General features: G+C 46.5%; 1 protein-coding gene across 1 annotated transcript in view; it reads right to left on the bottom strand.

The window, feature by feature from the left end:
- Window positions 1–17747, bottom strand: part of CUL2 (cullin 2) — a 517464-nt gene that overhangs the window by 298820 nt on the left and 200897 nt on the right. The window contains exon 9 of the mRNA XM_078663320.1: window positions 10893–11055. Coding sequence (XP_078519446.1) covers window positions 10893–11055 — 163 coding nt within the window. The remainder of the gene's footprint in view (window positions 1–10892; window positions 11056–17747) is intronic.

Raw genomic sequence — 17747 nt, 5'->3', positions numbered from 1 at the left:
TGGGCCCGATTGAGGTGAATCTTTTTTTTTTTTTTTTTTTTTTTTTTTTAAGTTTCAAAAACCTTTATTGAAAAATTGTACGGTACATCAGTGCAATAATATGCCAACATATCGAATGTCACATTGTTATACATGTGTATGACACCTTCCCGTACCAATATATATGTAACATTAATATCCCCTCCCAAGTAACTTTAATGAAGGTCGAGAAATCTTATATTACAGTCCAACCTTTATCAGAACAGCATGTCAGCATATGGTGCAGGCAACAATGCACAGCATTATATACGAGGTCTTGGCGACACAAATTACTAAATTATCACAGTTATAGCGGAGCTTCAAGCTTATAGCCCCAACTCCAGCCCCAGTGAGTATGGCAAGGAGAACCTTAACACATCCAATCTATAGCTATATTCCCCCAGCATTATCCCTTTACAGAGTTATATCCTAGACGATCCCACCTGTGAGGTTGGGGAAAGGGTCTCAGGCCCAGTATCACATCCTGCCCCCAAATCAACTCCTTCCTCATCTCCCTCGTCACTCGCCTCTTGCAGAAGCAAATAGGAGGCAAGCGGGTCCCAAATGTCTTTCGGGTGGGACTTAGTGGGTAGCTGTTCTGCATAGTAATGCATGTGTCCTTGCCAAGTGGCCATTGTGTGAATCCAGCTGTTGAACTTGGGTGCGCGGCTGCTCCCTCAATAACATGCAACTTGGAGTTTTGCTAAAAGCAACCCTATTGCCACAAACGTTTTATGAACTGTATTGATGTCATGGGACAGCCCCAAGAGGGCTACAAGTGGGCATGGGGTCAACTGGACACCTATCATGTCCGGAATTCAGATGAACGTCTGTGTCCAAAAAAGTCTGCCACCAGGGGCAACTCCACACCAGATGCAGGAAGTCCGCCCCCTCCCGTAAACATCTCACACACTTATCATTGTCTCTGAGATGGAATCTATAAAGTTTAGCCAGAGTGTGATATAACCGGTGCAAAAATGTAAAATGAATAAGGCGTAACCTACTGTTGCCAGTAATGGCTTCTGTCTGCGTGCAGCTAAGCTCCCATTGATCATCTGTTAATGGAGCATCCAGATCCTTATCCCATTCTTGTCTGGCCCGAACAGGGTGAGCGGGTGGTGCGTTCTGTATATGCTTATATAGGAGGGATATGGAATGTCGAGGGGGCTCTGCCTGTAGGAAGGCATAAAGGGAGCCAGTGTGTTTGGATCTTCAGTAAAGGCAAGGGTGACAGCTTTTATACTTTGTCGGAGACAAGTGTATATAAATGTGTCCATTATCGTTGGCCTACGTGTTCCAAAAAACTATTCCTTGGAGCGGAACTGCCCCCCTTTGTAAAGGTCCCCCAGGTGTAGTACTTGAGGCCTTCTAGCATCTTTTGGCAGATCCCCTCACATATAACCCGTAACAAGGGATTTCGCGACAAGGGCATTTTGGGAGAGTATAACAAAGGGGTCTCTAGCTTGCGAGCTATCCGATGCCATGCCATTATGGTACAGTCTACAGTAGATGGGTCCTGTGCGCGCTCCCTCACTGCCGTGAAAAGATAGGCTGACGGGGGTGTCTGAGCCATGTAGCCATCTTCGACCGCCAGATGAGGCATGAAGGGTGGCGGATCGAACCAGTATGTTGCAAAGTGGGCCTGTGCCCAGTAATAATAAAACTCAAAATTCAGTACATCATACCCCCCCCCTGGTGATATGGCAGCATCAGCGTATTCAAATTGAGTCATGCCTGTTTCCCGCCCCATATGAGCCTCGTAAATTGAGATCTGAGAGTACTAAAGAAGAAGCTTCCTGGGTGATACGGTATATTAATGAAAAGGTACAGAAGCTTCGGCAGCAATACCATCTTGATTAGTGAGATCCTTCCTGCCATGGACAGGTGAAGTTTGCAAAAAACACAGTTGATGGACAGAATGTAGAACAATGTCATACATTCACCCCAGTACAAAGATCTGGGCCTAAATCCATCGTTTTATTGCACTCCACACCACCCTGGGTTAGACACTGGCTATATGCAAATCAGCTCTGACCCTGTGCCTCATGGGAACAGTCCAGTCCGAACTACCAAGCCATGTCTTTCCCAGACCGGAATCAAGCATCCAAGGACCGGTTTCTGGCTATCAGCCTTCATCAGCCTGGATAGCTTGACTCCAGGCTGACGGGGGTGTCTGAGCCATGTAGCCATCTTCGACCGCCAGATGAGGCCTGAAGGGTGGCGGATCGAACCAGTATGTTGCAAAGTGGGCCTGTGCGCAGTAATAATAAAACTCAAAATTCAGTACATCATACCCCCCCTGGTGATATGGCAGCATCAGCGTATTCAAATTGAGTCATGCCTGTTTCCCACCCCATATGAGCCTCGTAAATTGAGATCTGAGAGTACTAAAGAAGAAGCTTCCTGGGTGATACGGTATATTAATGAAAAGGTACAGAAGCTTCGGCAGCAATACCATCTTGATTAGTGAGATCCTTCCTGCCATGGACAGGTGAAGTGGCACCCACTTGGTGATAGTGTCAGTTATCTTATACATGGCTGTACCATAATTGATTCTCATTAGCGCGTCCCTGTCCCTAGTGACATGTATGCCCAGGTATTTTAGTTCATCTGTTTCCCAGATTAGAGGGTAGTCCAGCTGGTGTGACGGGGTACTACCTTTGAGATGGAAGATCGCAGATTTTGACCAATTTATTTGTACTCCAGATATAGCACCAAATGTAGTTATCTCCTGCAATATGGAGTTGAGATGGTTATGTTTTTTTTTAACATATAATGTCATATTGTCTGCGTATAGAGAAATAAGCAGCTGTCTAGTAGGGTAAATCAGTGCCTTATCGTTATGATGTTGTCGAAGCTTAGCAGCTAAGCGTTCAATGGCAAGGGCGAATAAAATTGGGGATAAAGGGCAGCCTTGACGTGTGCCCCTGGAGATAGGGATGGGAGAGGACTTGGCACCATTCAGAAGCACTGATGCCACCAGCTAGCTGTATAACAATTGTACCCATTGGAGGAAGGTAGCAGGCATCCCCATATGTCCTAAAGTACCCAGCAGGTAGTCCTACTCCAGGGAATCAAACGCTTTGGTAGCGTAAAGGAACACCGCCACCGCAGAGCAGTTATGGTCAATATCTTGAAGGACCGCGACAAGGGTTCTAAGGTTGTGCGACAAGGCTCCGTTTGGAATGAACCCCGCCTGGTCCGGAAGTACTAGTCGCTGCATCAGCAGGTTAAGTCTGGTCACCAGGCACTTTGCAAGTATTTTAGTATCACAGTTTAACAGTGATAGGGGCCGATACGAATAGCAATAAAGAGGGGACTCCCGGGGTTTTAATAATGAGGTAATTAGGGCTTCGCGTATGGTCCCGGGCAAGCATCCCTCTTCCAATGCCACAAAGAACACCTCTTTCAGAGTGGGAGCTAGAATCGGAGCATAGGTTTTATAAAATTCTATCTGCAACCCGTCAGACCCCGGGGCCCGTCCGGACTTATTCTGCATGATAGCATCTGAGATTTCGTCTAACTCTAAATCTAAGTTCAGGAATTTTTTCTGGGTATCCCCCAACCAGGCTAGTGCTGTGTCCTCAAAATAGTCAGACAAATTAAGCGGGGTACCTCTTTGGGAAGAGTACAGGGTACTATAGAAGTCTCTGAACGTGTTGAGTTGATCAGGGAGGTTCCTGTGTATGTTACCATGGGCATCTTGTATCTCTGTTATATAGTTGGAGAATTTGGGGGCCTGGTTGCAGTTGCCAGAGCCTTCCCTGGCCGGTCGCCTTCACCATATATCCTCGCCATGAGTGGTTTCCCCCGTAATTTGCATTCCCTGTCAGCAATCTCTTCGAATTCTGTTAGCGTGCTGCGCAAGGTGGCTCTAAGTGCGTGCCCGTCAGGACTGTTACGGATGCCATTTTCCAAAGTTTCTCTTCCAATTTGGATAGATCATTACGCAGCGTTTTGAGGATGCCCCCACCTTTGGATATACACCAGCCTCGGGTCGTAACTTTGAATGCCTCCCATACTGTTGTGATGCTGGGAACAGATTTCACGTTACGCTCGAAAAAATCCTTAATATCTTGTTCTATTTCTGCCTTAAATACTGTGTCTTGCAAGTGTAAAGGATTTAGGCGCCAGCTATTGTATGGGGAGTGTTTTAATGGGGCCTGTATTTCCGCAATAACAGGGGAATGGTCTGAATATGCGCGGGCTAGATGGGTTATATGTCCCAGCTAGTGCACCATTCCTACATATATGAACATATAGTCTAGCCTAGCCCAAGATGAGTGGACTGCAGAGTAGTGTGTGCCCTCCCGTAACGTAGGGTGTTTGTGCCTCCAAGAGTCAAGTAAGTAATTATCAGCTATATCTTGCAGTGCTCTTTGCGTGGTCGTATAGTGTGTTGGGGAAGCTCGGGACCTATCCATTCGGGGTTGTATTGTTGTATTGAAGTCTCCCCCCGATATAACATAGGTAGTGCCTATCTCCTGAATTTGACTCCATAACCAGAGAAGAGCCTGATGTTCATCGGTGTTTGGGCCATAATAATTGGCAAACATAATGTCATAGGAATGAAGTCTCCCCCAGAGCAGGCAGAACCTTTTGCCTGCATTGGTCTCTGCCCCACTAGGCACAAACGCCACCCCCATTTTTAATTAAGATAGGGCCTCCCCGGAAATAACTAGAGTAAGATGCAAAGCAGCAGTATGAGGCCCACCTCGAGGCAAATAGAGGCACAGTTCCAGGGCTCAGGTGTGTTTCCTGAAGCATAGCAATTGTGATGTGGTGCTTATCCAAGTATTTGCTTTTTCTTCCTCAGGTTATTCAGACCCCGCACATTACAGGATGCTACCTTAAGACTATTTATATTGCGTGTGTTGTCTGCCATTACTGTTACTTTGATAATCTGTACTCAATCATACATCATTAACCATCGGTAGTTGGATAAATTGTAACACTGCAATGGAAATCCAACACCCCTCCTCCTACACCGGCTTCCCCAACTTGCCGGGCACATGATCCCCTCCCACCCAAAAATCCTTAATTATTCAACTATTACTATCCCCTTTAAAGTGAATTTAGGGGTGCGTCCTCGCAGGGAAATCACCAGGGGCACACGACCCGCCCACTCTCCGCCATACTCGCACCCGCCTACTGTTCCACTGTGAGGCGAGCAGCTACTGCGGGACAGAGGTAAGATGCAGAGCAGGACATTTGACAAAACAGTAAGACTGAATATACATCACCCGCTTAGGTCAGATCGTCAAAAGCAGAGTGTCAATAAGAGTATCAGAAGGTCCATTGTGATTTACGTGCCTCAACCGGAGTCCGACAAATGAGAGTGGGAACTGGAGCGCCCTCGTGCCCCCGACTCCATAGACGCTGCCCTGCGGTGTCGTCTGAGGTAGTCTTCAGCCTGCTGCGGGTTCTGGAAGTAGTACTGTTCCCATGATGTGCTATCTTCAATTTCGCCGGGTACAACATAGCATAGGGGATTTCTAGCGATAGAAGCTTTTTTTTTTTTTGACAGCAGAGAATTTTCGTCTGGCATCCTGCACTGACTGCATGAAGTCTGGAAAGAACGCCAGTGTATTGTTCTCGTAGTGAACCTGTTTCCTTTAACGGGCCATGCGCAGGACTGCATCTCTGTCACGATAGTTTAAAAAGCGGGCTATCACCGGTTGTGGTGGCGCCCCTAGGGGTGGGCGGGCCGCCAGAGATCTATGCGCCCTTTCCACCGTGAGGTGCGCTGAGAAGGAATTCTCTGCCAAATAGATCCACAACCAGCTTTTCGATTAAGTCCTCCATACGTCCCACGTTGGTTGATTCCGCTAGGTCAAGGATACAGACATTATTTCTTCTGGAGCGAGCCTCCAAGTCTTTGTTTTTATCAGCGATAATCTTGAGCAGTTTATCCATCTGCGATATCTGGCCCTTGCTTGTAGTGGCTCCATCTTCAAGATCTGACACTCTGGTCTCTGCTGACTTAAGGCGTAGCTCATGTTGATCCAGATTGTTGACCACAGCTTCCATCCGCATGTTCATCGTGTCCATTTTAGCGTCTATGGATGTAAGGCTTTGCTTCATGCCAAGCAGGAGTGCTTTCCAGTCCTCCTCAGGCGTGTCTGCGGCATCGGAGTCCGTATGTTCTGACGTGTTCGATCTAGGTGTTTTACGCGTTTCAAATGGGATTTTAGTTTGCTTGGTGTCGGTGCGCCCCATGTCATAGGCTGGCAAACAGAGCAGAGGTGTAGGGCAGGATCTCCTGAGGTACCTTCAGCGCACGAGTGTGGCCCAATATCCTGAGATAGTCGGTGACGGTAACTTCCGCGTGGAGGCCTGGGCGATTAGTACCAGCAGCACCGTGCACAGAAGCATCTCCAGCTGCGTCAATAAGTATATGCGCTGGCCAACCTCCTCACTGGGTAACGTAGAATGCATGCGCGCAATGTCCATGATATGTGCTGATGAGGGCATGCACTCGGGCACTTGCGACAATAAAAGGAGGTATCAGGCACCAAGGGTGCACCGGGGAGTACTAGAATGCAGCCAGTTGACTTGGGGGGGCAGAGGAGTATCAAGGCATGAGCGTCAAGGCCCTCCACTACATCAAGGGGATTCTAACCTCCCACTCAGGCCGAGCGCCGTTGATGAAGTTCTCCGTCCAACCACCTCAAAATGGCCGGCGGTGTCAGTGTCCGTGGATAGATATGGCAAGGTGCCGCAGCTGTGTGCGGCTCTTTTTGAAAGTCCATGTGCGCGTGAGGTAACTGAGTGGCAGTCTTATCGGGCAGAAAGTGGCCGCGCTTAGCTGCAAGGATTCTGCATTCCTACCTCGGATGATATCTCTATGGCGAATCAAAATGGCGGCAGTTCCACTCGGCAGCTATGGCTTTGTAGAGATGCTGGTGCAGAAGTCAAGTCTGTAGAGCACAGGTAGGATTAATGGGCAGGTATGTGCACAGTGTTTAGCAATTCTGGGCTCTCCTGATCGCCAGTTCCCCGTCACCTCTTGTGAGCAAGTTGTTCCGTTAGCTGCCAACTCGGTGATGCAGCATGTCACTGAGTCGCGGCGTATTTTCTATAAACTCCGTATGTGGCCCCAATCGGTCTGCTACTGCGTTAGGGTCCTCTCGCCCCCAGATGCAGGCACCCACCTCGCGCAGTTAGTTGGCTAGAAGAAAAAGCGCTGGAGATTCATAGCATTAATTCGGCGTCCGAATCTCCTACCCCCATGCTCCTGCGGCCTCGGTCTTTCCCAGCAAGGTCAACCGCGCCTCAGTCTCCAGCCGGAGTCCTGGCGGCCCGCTTCTAGTTTCGGCGGTCGTATTCGCAGCGGCATCAGCATTGGTTCAGGTATCTCGCAGTGAGGTCAGGTGTTCACATGTTCGATTCAGGGTGAGGTTAAAGGATGTTTCCCTGCTCGGCAGGGCTGGAGCCTCACTGGTGTGCGGCCATCTTGGTCATGCGCCACCCAGCGCCCCCTGATCGAGGTGAATCTTCCTCAGCACACGAGGAATCAAAGGTATAGGAGGAAACTCATAATGAAGCTGAAAGCTTCACTTCACACAAATATCCTCCCCAAAAGCTCTCTGCCTGAAATTCTGTGCCCTCTAGTTTCCAATGCTGTGACCGATCTCATGAGTGGCACCGAAGTCGATCTGAGGAATCCCCCAGAGTTGGAAAATATTCTAAACTACCTCCATAGGAAGACGCCACTCACTGTAGGCTGGTTGATGACCGTAGGCAGGATGATGCCAGCTGAGACTGTCCACCATCACATTGAGTACTCCGGCCAGGTGAAATTCCACTAGGCATATTTGAAGGTCCTGAGGCCAGGACCACAGTCAGAGCAGAAGAGTCTTTCAGCAGAGAAAGTGTGCCCCTACACCTCCCTGAGACAGGCCTTGAGTGCCAGATGTATTGCCCTTTAGTCACATAGATTGATGCCCAAGCTCTGTTCTTTGGGGGGACCAGATGGCTCGGATCACCAATTCTTCCATATGCGCTCCCCACCCTAGAGTGGGGGCATCTGTGATAACTTGTCACCGGAGGATGGTGAAATGGCCTTCTTTAGGAGAGATTGCAGTCCAACCTCCACCAATGTAGATCCGGTGCAGTGTGCCTGGAGACTTGGTTAAGGCTTGAAAATCTCCACCGTGTTGGAACCACTGCCTGCAGAAACACTACTGAAAGGCCTTTACGTGTCAGCATATGCATGTGTGACCAACAAAATGGAGGAAGTTAGCAAACAGAACACATGTAACACCATCAGGACTAGAATGATCACTTCATTGGGATACATCAGAATCATAGCCTGAACGTCGTGAACTCTCTTGAGGAAGGAAGGTTAGATCCTCTGTGGGGCCCAGAACTATCCCTATTTACAGGTTTTGCAGAGAGAGTGCCAGGTGAGACTTGGATCGAAAAGCCCAGATCGAACAGCAACTTGGCTGTTGTGTGCAAATGGCAAGACACCATCTTTGGGGAGCTGGCTTTGAGGAAAAAGTCATCCAGGTAAGGGAATACTGGGAAGCCCTTTCATTTGAGATGGGCTGCAACCACTACCATCACCTTCATGATAAATCGAGAGGCAAGTGAAGTCAGATGGAAGAATTGCGCACTAGTAGTGTTTGGATCCGACCATAAGGCGAAGGTACTTCCTGTCCACCCCAAGGATGGTTGAAAGAAGGCATCCTGCTGGTCGACAGACAACATCCAGTCTTCTGCTTCCAATACCAGCAGACCCTGAGCTAGGGATCGCAATTGAACTTTTCCTTCTTGACAAACCAGTTCAGAACCCTGAGGTCTAGGACCAGATGGAGACCATAGTCCTTTTTGGGGACCAGGAAGGACTTGTAGTAGTATCCCTGACCCGGTTTCTGCTCTGGAATCAACTCGTTTTAGAAGTAAGATCAGAATGTCCTTCTGTACGTCATGTAGTTTTGTCTGGCAGGATAGCCTTTGACTGGGCAGGAATGGCTGGAAGGTTTGGTTGGAAGGGTAGGCATACACCTATTCCACCATCTGCAATACCCAAAGGTCTGAACTAATTACCCTCCAGACTTGTGAAAATGACAACACCTGTCCTACGGGCTATGTTTGTTCAGACAAGGGAGAACTAGGGCTGTGGTGGCTGGGGAAGAGGCGGAGAGGAAGGGCATATGACTTTCCTTTTCCTCAACCACTATATTCCCTGTACAGCAAGTTCGTCTGTTGTTATGGTTGCTGCTGTGGCGGAGCGTATTGTTGGTATCCCCGAAAGGAAAAGCCAATGGAGAAGCCAGTTTGTAAAACAAGGTTGGCCACAGCTTGTCCGTTCCCCACTAGTTCTGTAAAGTGACCCTGCAGATCATTTGCCAGATTGGGTATTACTGCTTGTGCTGTGTTCTGGATGGCGTTACGCGATTCAACAGCTATGCTCCTGGAATAAAACTCCTTTGTGGCAAACTACTTTATCTTTTTTTATTCCCCCATTCGATGGCTTTGTGGGGAAAGCACCTACTGCTACTTGGAAGGTGCGAGAAGCTTGTACTGCAAGACTTTCAGGCAAGGAATAAGAGGTTAGGAAAACCAGACTTTCTATAGAGGACTTGTAGCACCTTGCTATGGATCAGAAGACTGAAGTGGAAGCTGTCGGTTTCTCCTCAACTGCAAGTATACGCTCCGTTAGGGCATCACTGAATGGTAGCAAGGATTCCAAGGCATGGGTCATTGAATGTAGGACCTCAGTGAGGATCTTGGATTTCTTTCTCAGTAGATGCTTGCTGGAAGGTCTAAAATCTCTGCAGTCCTTTTAATACCAATGATAGGAGGCAACTTCTTTGGGAGGAGCCCAGTCAAGGATGAAAGTTCTTACTCCGGGAAGGTATCCAGTCCTCCATCATCTTTAAGACTTGAAAAGCCTTGGTCCAGTAAGACTGGTCGTCCTCATCATCATTGGCCCAGGGGTATTCTTGAGGATCCGAGATTCCATTAGCCTTTGAGCCACCTTAGCAACCAGGAGCACTGCTATATAAATTTACCGATCAAGTCTGGCATCTGGGGAATATTCTAAAGGTGAAAAATATGTGGTTAGAGGTATCCATCAGAAATATTTTTACTTACCCATTTTAGCATAAATAAACGAAATATACCTGCTATTTCCAAACTTTTCCCCACCTCTGTTTTCAGTTAACAACAATTAATTTTTCTTCTTGATAACATTTACTGAATGGGTGAAGAGAGGAGTGGCAAACAGTATACTTCATGAGGAATGAATAGTAATACATTTATGTTGGTGTCATAAGAAATATACAATTACTGCCCTTTTTAATCCACATCCCTAGCAGCGAAACGTAAGGCACAGTGGGAGCTCAGACGAATTTAGAAACTCTGCTAGACAAGTGGTGCAAATACTACAGCAGAAACTATTAAAGTATACACAGAGTTGAACCACGTGGATTATGGACACAGAAGCAACAGGATGAAACAAGATGCAGCTGCTATTTCTGGAGACATCTACCCCCACCACCCATGAAAACCATCACATTCCATTTTTTAATCCAGATCTTTTTTCAGTGATTTTTTAAAATTCCAAAGTCATAATAAGTTATTTTCCTTGCATATGAAGAACATTCTTTGGCAAGGGGAGCTACACTTCAACTAACAGGTGACAATTTGGACTTACAACTATTGCCAGCTTTTAGCTGTGTTAAAAAATATGAACGACGACAACAGACATTTGACTCCAAAACAAAATAAGGAATTATTAGAGTATTCTATTGGATTACTATTTGACTGCTTCTGAAACAAATTACAAATACAATGTAAGGTGCTATGTGCTTTTGCCACCACAAGATGAGAATACAAAAGTACAGCTAATTCTGAATACTTACCACTTCTAATTTCTTGCCGGATGATATGATGACATTCTGCATGCAGAAACTGTAAGTGGTCTGCCACCATTCGCTGCTGGCATTCATGAATCACTTTACTATATGAACTAGGGTGTAGATATTTTCGACACCGCATTTCTTCATCTGTTAATCTACCTAAAATCTAAATGCATAAAAAGTCTTTTCAGAATACATTTGTTCAATGCATTTTACGCAATCCAGTGTTCACTTTTAACAATCTTTATTTGGGGTAAAATTGGGAAGGTTCCGGTTAGCAGCCTGGCTTCCCTCTTTCTATTCAACATTTATTTTATTTCAGTCTTGCAACCCCTCATCCATCTCTTCTGTATTTCTGCAATGGGTTGCCTTTCTTCCTGTTATTCAAACACAGTGTAACAAACATAGTTAAAACACTGACAACACAACTGAAATAGCATATTTTTACAGTTTATCACGGATTGTTAATTATGCAGAGGGCAACAACCACAGCAGCTTTTGCTCTCCTTCTCAGACAAGACCCCCCAACACAAGAAACTAGTTCACCATCTTCATGACCAAAGTCGCTAACTGGATTAAAGCCAACTGTCTCAAGCTGAACATAAGTAGTGATCTTCAGCGAGAACACTTCACCACAGGACTCCAAATAGTGGCTGGCCGAACTTGGACCCACACCTAGCCAGCACACCTGGAACCCTGGAATAATCAGCAGCAAACTGACCATGACCGCTCAAGTCAATGGTGCCACTGCATCTTGCTTCCACACACTAAAGATGCTGAGGAAGATTTTCAAATTACTCGCAAGCAACACAACCAAACTGCCACTCACTTCACAATTTCTCTGTTGGATAGCATGTCAGCCTGTGGTTTTAGCCAGCGGGTTAAAGGGGCCACTCACCGAGCTGGGCATACGCTCGATGGAATTTTTTCTAATGATGACAGGTTGTCGATTGAGGATTCCATCCCTCTATCGTGGTCTGACCATCTGGCCGTCCCTTTTCAGCCTTAGCTGCCCGCGCATATCTGCGCTCGCAAATATTCCCAGCAAACAAGAACTTCGTAGAAACTACAAGGATATTTCAAACAGTTCCCTCGCCCCGTGGGCATCCAACCTGTGCCCTCCTCAGGAAGAAAGTGTTTCTACAGCTGCTACGCAGTTTGAAAGAACTATGACTGAAGCCTTAGATCAATTAGCCCCGTTCCAATCATGCCGACGTGCCAGGAAAAGGCCTTCAGCCCCTTGGTTCTCAGAACATCTTAGAATTCTGAGACAAGAGGTAAGGAGACAGGAGCGCCTCTGGCATACAGGATGGGACCAAAAAGATAAGGAAGCTCATAAGATCTTGCTTAGGAAATATAAGGCTGAAATTATAAAAGCAAAACAAGAGCACTTCACGACTTTGACAACCTCATTGTCTTCGCCTAAAGAGCTTTTCAGGGTTGTAGACTCACTTATAACCCTCCAAACCCCAGATCCCGTAGTGGCGTCTCAAGAGCTTTGTAATAACATTGCCTCTTTTTTCCAGACAAAAATATCAGATATCTACTCTGCCTTGGAGCTACAAAAATCGCTTATGAGTGGGCCCTCTGCCTTAGGGGCTGCAGATTCCGCCTTGGTTGAAAAATCTTCCTTGGGAACCTTAGATTCCTTTCCTCCCCTCTCTGTGGAGATGCTGGATAACCTCCTTAACAAAATCAAATCAGGCTCTCCGCTGGATGTGTGCCCCCTTAGGATTCTTAAACAGTGCAGGGAAACTCTCCTGCCTCCTCTGGTGGATATTATGAATAGAGCCATAAGAGACGGATTCTTTCCCACCCAATGGAAAAGTGCGGTGGTAAAACCTCTTTTAAAAAAGTCCTCCTTGGACCCGTCGGTCTTAAAAAATTTCCGGCCTATTTCATTACTCCCAGCAAAGATGCTAGAGGCTCATCTCAATGTGCACCTTGCCGCTTTTGTTGAGAGCTCGGAATGTCTTGATTCCTCTCAACATGGTTTCAGGAGGGATCACAGCACTGAGTCAGCCCTCACCACAGTGTTGGATAATATCCGCACTCGTGTTGATGAGGGCCAGACCACCCTCCTGATCCTTTTAGATCTGACAGCGGCCTTTGATACCCTTTCTCCCTCAGTATTAACATCACGGCTGAGGGAGATTGGGGTGCGAGGTGTAGCCCTGGATCTACTCACGTCTTTCCTCACCCACCGAGTTCAAAGAGTGAAGCTGGGGGAGTTTCTATCTCCATCCCTTCCTGTGCAATGTGGGGTCCCCCAGGGGTCGGCCCTCAGTCCGACCCTATTTAACATCTACGTGACCCCACTTGCCAGGCTTATTAGATCTTATGGGATGGAGATAGTTTCCTATGCGGACGACACCCAGATCCTTGTCTCTCTCTCTCCCAGGCTAGCGTCCCGACTGCCTCCAATTTTAGATCTTGTATGGAGGCAGTCGGTCAATGGATGATCCTAAATTCGCTTAAATTAAATGGAGAGAAGACGGAGGTGATGGTGTTTGGAGGCAAAGAGGACATATGGTCATCCTGTTGGTGGCCCGACTCATTAGGAGCCTGTCCTACCCCTACCTCCTCCGCAAAAAATCTGGGGGTTGTGATTGACCCTTCCCTTGATATGGGTAAGCAAGTCAGCTGAACCATCTCCACCTGTTGGGGCATTATCCATGTCCTGAGGAGGATTAGACATTATCTATCCTTACAGGCAAGGAAACAACTTGCTGTTGCCCTTATCGGCTCCAGGATGGATTACTGTAATGCGCTGTATGCGGGCATGAATAGGAGCCTACTGCAGCGCCTACAGGTAGTCCAGAATGCCGCTGCTAGGTTTGTTCTGGATCTTCCCAGGCGCACCTCAGCAACAGCGGCCAGAAAGCTGCTGCATTGGCTTCCGGTTGAGTCTCGCATTCACTTTAAGACCCTATGCATGACATATAGGGCTTTGGCCAGAAACAGTCCCACGGGTGTAGGATCTATCTTGTCCCGCTATATTCCCGTTAGGGAACTGCGGTCCTCGGGCAGACTCCTGCTATCTGTCCCCCGTTTCAGGAGAGTGAAATGGGGTGGCAGGGCCTTCTCCACTCTTGCGCCCAAGTGGTGGAATGAGCTCCCTCTGGAAATAAGATCCCTACCTACTCTTCAGGCTTTCAAAAGGGCTTTAAAAACATACCTCTTTGTGCAAGCGTATCCGTAGTGATGTAGCGATTTCCTTTTTTGATCTGTTTTGTTAGGCGCCTTGATGCCTTCGGGTTAATGTTTGCGCAGTATAAATTTTATTCAATCAATCACTCACTTGATCTGCGAAAAATAATCCCAGAAAGTGGATATGTTCTAGTTTTAATTGCCATTAGTAATACTAATTCCAAGATTCACTTGGTAATTTTATGCAATACCTCTGAGGCTCACTGCTGGGCACTCTGGCGCATAACTGAGGACTTCACCTGTAGGAATTCCTGGCACTCTTCTGAATTACTGACGATTAGACAGTCACACTAGCCACTTGGCTACAAAGTTTGGTGCTGCGAAATTATGGAAAAAACAGTAATCGCCACCTGCTCTTCTCGCTGAAGCATATTGTGTCTCCTTGTCCAGGGTGTGCAGTGAATTGTACTGTGAGGGTCACATACTACAGAAGCACAGCTGGACAGCTACCTGGGGGCTATACTGTCTTTATGCCTAGAGCTGCCAAGATGAAGTCACTCCATCTCTACTGTTATGTGGCAGGGCCCATGGTCACTAACCAAGTCCGGGATCTGTAGCCACTTTTTCTGCCCTGGAGCAACAAACCAGGTACTGCCCTGGAAAGAACAGAAATTCCCGCCATCTTCTAAATGTGTGCCAAAATCTGACTGGGTGCAGAAGAGCACTATGTAGCTGGAGGCTCAACTCCCACTACAATCGGCTGCTGGGTTTGGGGATCCTATACTTAACCAAAGCAAATCAATCTCTAATCAAGACTGAGCCAGGAACAATTCAACCGTTCCAGTTATGGTAGCATCACTGCTGTACAGTCAGTCATGCTTGAACTTCAGTGTCTGGAGTCAGAGTCTGATGGTGCAAACTCTCCGAGGGGGCTTCTGACTTACCCAGTGGAACATAGCGCAACAAATCTATACTGCACTGGATTCATCTACCGAGTACTCATCAGTGTCTAAAAGGGTTGACTGCCCACCATCTAGAGCTCTACGAAAAGCATGTTATTCCACCTGCTTTTTGTTTTAAATATTATACTAGACCAAGGGACAAAATACTACAGAATGTTACAAGTCCTGTAAACATTCACGTGCCCCATCTACTCCCTACATCAATTGTACAGGCTGACAGGAAAATATTAATATAATGTTATTTTGTTTTATTACAACTGATAAAGCATTGCTTAGCAATAGTGATAAAAACATAATATTAGTTTACTCAAAAAAGTGGTATAATCCCTACTTTCCCAAAAAGTAAAGAACTACATTACTAAATGACTGTGCATGGCAGGCTACTTAAAGAATCGTTAATCGGACAATGGCTCTCAATAGTTAGGATGGATGAGGGCTTTTATGGCAAATACATACTTTATGCCAACTGTTGTAAGCCTGAGGCCAATGGCTTTGCAAGGGTCATACTTCTCAAAGGTAGGTCCTTCCATCTTACGAAGCATTAAAGCTTGTAGGTCTGTGCTCTTTTTTCTATTTTAATAATTGTTTTAATTGATTTTACGCTTCCCGTCTGGACAAAAGTAATTAATCTACGTCTCTGGTATATAACCATTGTTATTTTTGTTCAGAAATTTTGTTTTTAAAGGAATCTCTACAAACCCAATCTACTTTCATTACATGTCAATAGAAAATGATCACTTCAAAGTCCCCAGATTTTTTGTACATTTATTTGGGCATCCTCCAAGCAAATTAATAGGCTTTTCTAATTCCACATACCAGCCAAAGACACTTAGTCATACCGTTTGTTAAGGATCAGTTTCGGACTTCCATTGTCTGGCTAGATCTCTTTATGCATGTAATATGCCAGACCGGTTGCATGAAAGAGGCACGCATGGCTGAACCATGCATGCCTCTCCCATGCAGTCAGAACCACGTATGCGTCTTAACCACACATTCCTTTACCAAGCATGCCTTTACCATGCAATTTCATGGTAATGGTAAAGGGGTATAAGTGGCTAAGGTCGCCATGAACCTGACCCCCCTCCTACCCCCTGGTGTCCCTAAAACTACCACAACCCCTTACACTGCCCTGAGATCTACCCCAACACTTCCAGGCCTAAAAACTACCTAATCCCCTCCCCTGCCCTGAGGCCTGAAACCCTGCCCTCTAAATACACCACCCCGCCCCGGCACTGTCCCTAAAACTATTCGACCACCCCCCCACCCGGCCTGACAACTAGCCCCTGCCCCTCAGCCCATCTCCAGTTACCTCACTGCATCCCCTGGCTCTCTTTCTGGTGTCTTCTGCTCCCACCATCACCACAGCAGCAGCTAGACCCCACACTACCTTAACCAAAAATATGCATGGTTAAGGCATATGCGTGCTTAAAGCAAGCGTGGTTAAAGCAAGCGCAGTTGGAACACAAGTGGCTGAGGTTGTGTGTTCCGACTGCTTCCCTGCCAGAAGTACTAAGGTCTCAGGTCCCCTATTAATTCCAAAATCAACTAAAGTGAGAATTCAATATATCTCCTAGTACCGTGGACAGAGTATGAATTATTAGTAACTTCTGGTAATTGGACACAACCATATCATATGGAATAAATTACTTTTTACCTAATGGCATCTTATGCAATTTGGGGGCTGTGGCGCCGCGGCCAGGGCGACTGACGCTGGAATCTGGGGATCAGGGTTCGATCCCTGGCTCCGGCGGCAGGTTAGCCCAGCACCATGCGACTCTGGGCAATAGCTTGCTTAATCTTCCAGACGGCCCCCAGCGCCTAGAGACCCTAACGGGTGATTGTGCGCTATACAAATGTGGATTATTATTATTATTCCCATTTTCCAGGGCTGCCTGGGGAGAAGTGAGCCCAGGGTAAATCTTAAAACTTCAACAGTCTCAGCCTAGCTGATCTGGTCAATTCTTCCAGAGGAAGAGTAGGGAGTGGGGTGGCATGGGTAAAGCATTTCTTAGATACAGTTCATCTAGCACGTCCAATTCATCCTCTCGACATGCCCCTAGGGCAGTAGGTGAGTTAGCAACAAATGAACATTATAATTTCTAGATTCCAACCCTGTACATTTTTTCCATAGCTAACTGTGGCTCAAATAGACTAATTTTCCAAACTGTTGACAGCTGTGATTGAAGTGCTTCTAATGCTTGTCTCAGTTGACCGTATCTGTAGAATTGTGTAGTTCATACTCCATCTTTAGGGAAGTAAAAGACTTCTCATACATCGCTCGGCCCTCTAATTTGTATGTGCAAAATATATTCCATCACAAAGGGGCGTTTGTTGTGTGAGTTTACCATACCAAAGCGTCCTTTGAAGGTCAATCTGTTAACATTCTATTGCTATCCACGTTCACAGGGAGAGGGCCATTTGGACAGGGACTCAAAGAAGATTCAATGTATTCTTTTCCGCTAGGAGATTTTGTTCAGCATGAAATGCTGGGTTAATCAGGTCTCCAAATAAGCAATAATTTAGTCAACTGAGAGGCCCAATAGTACAGGTGCACATCTGATTCTCCCAAGCCCTCTTCATTGATTGATTGAGCAGCAGGATTTATCAAACGCTATACTGAGAAATTTGTTTGGCCAGAAAAGCGGATTGAATTTGATTGTAGTTAAGCAAGAAATCGTCCAAAGACCTCTTATGGGTAGTTTAGAAATATGCAGGTTATTCAGGTAAGCAGTATTATTTTATATAG

Source organism: Lissotriton helveticus, chromosome 10 (genome assembly GCF_964261635.1).
Source record: "Lissotriton helveticus chromosome 10, aLisHel1.1, whole genome shotgun sequence".
Taxonomy (NCBI): domain Eukaryota; kingdom Metazoa; phylum Chordata; class Amphibia; order Caudata; family Salamandridae; genus Lissotriton; species Lissotriton helveticus.
The sequence above is the reverse complement of the archived record's forward strand: the minus strand, read 5'-3'. Positions and strand labels throughout refer to the sequence as shown.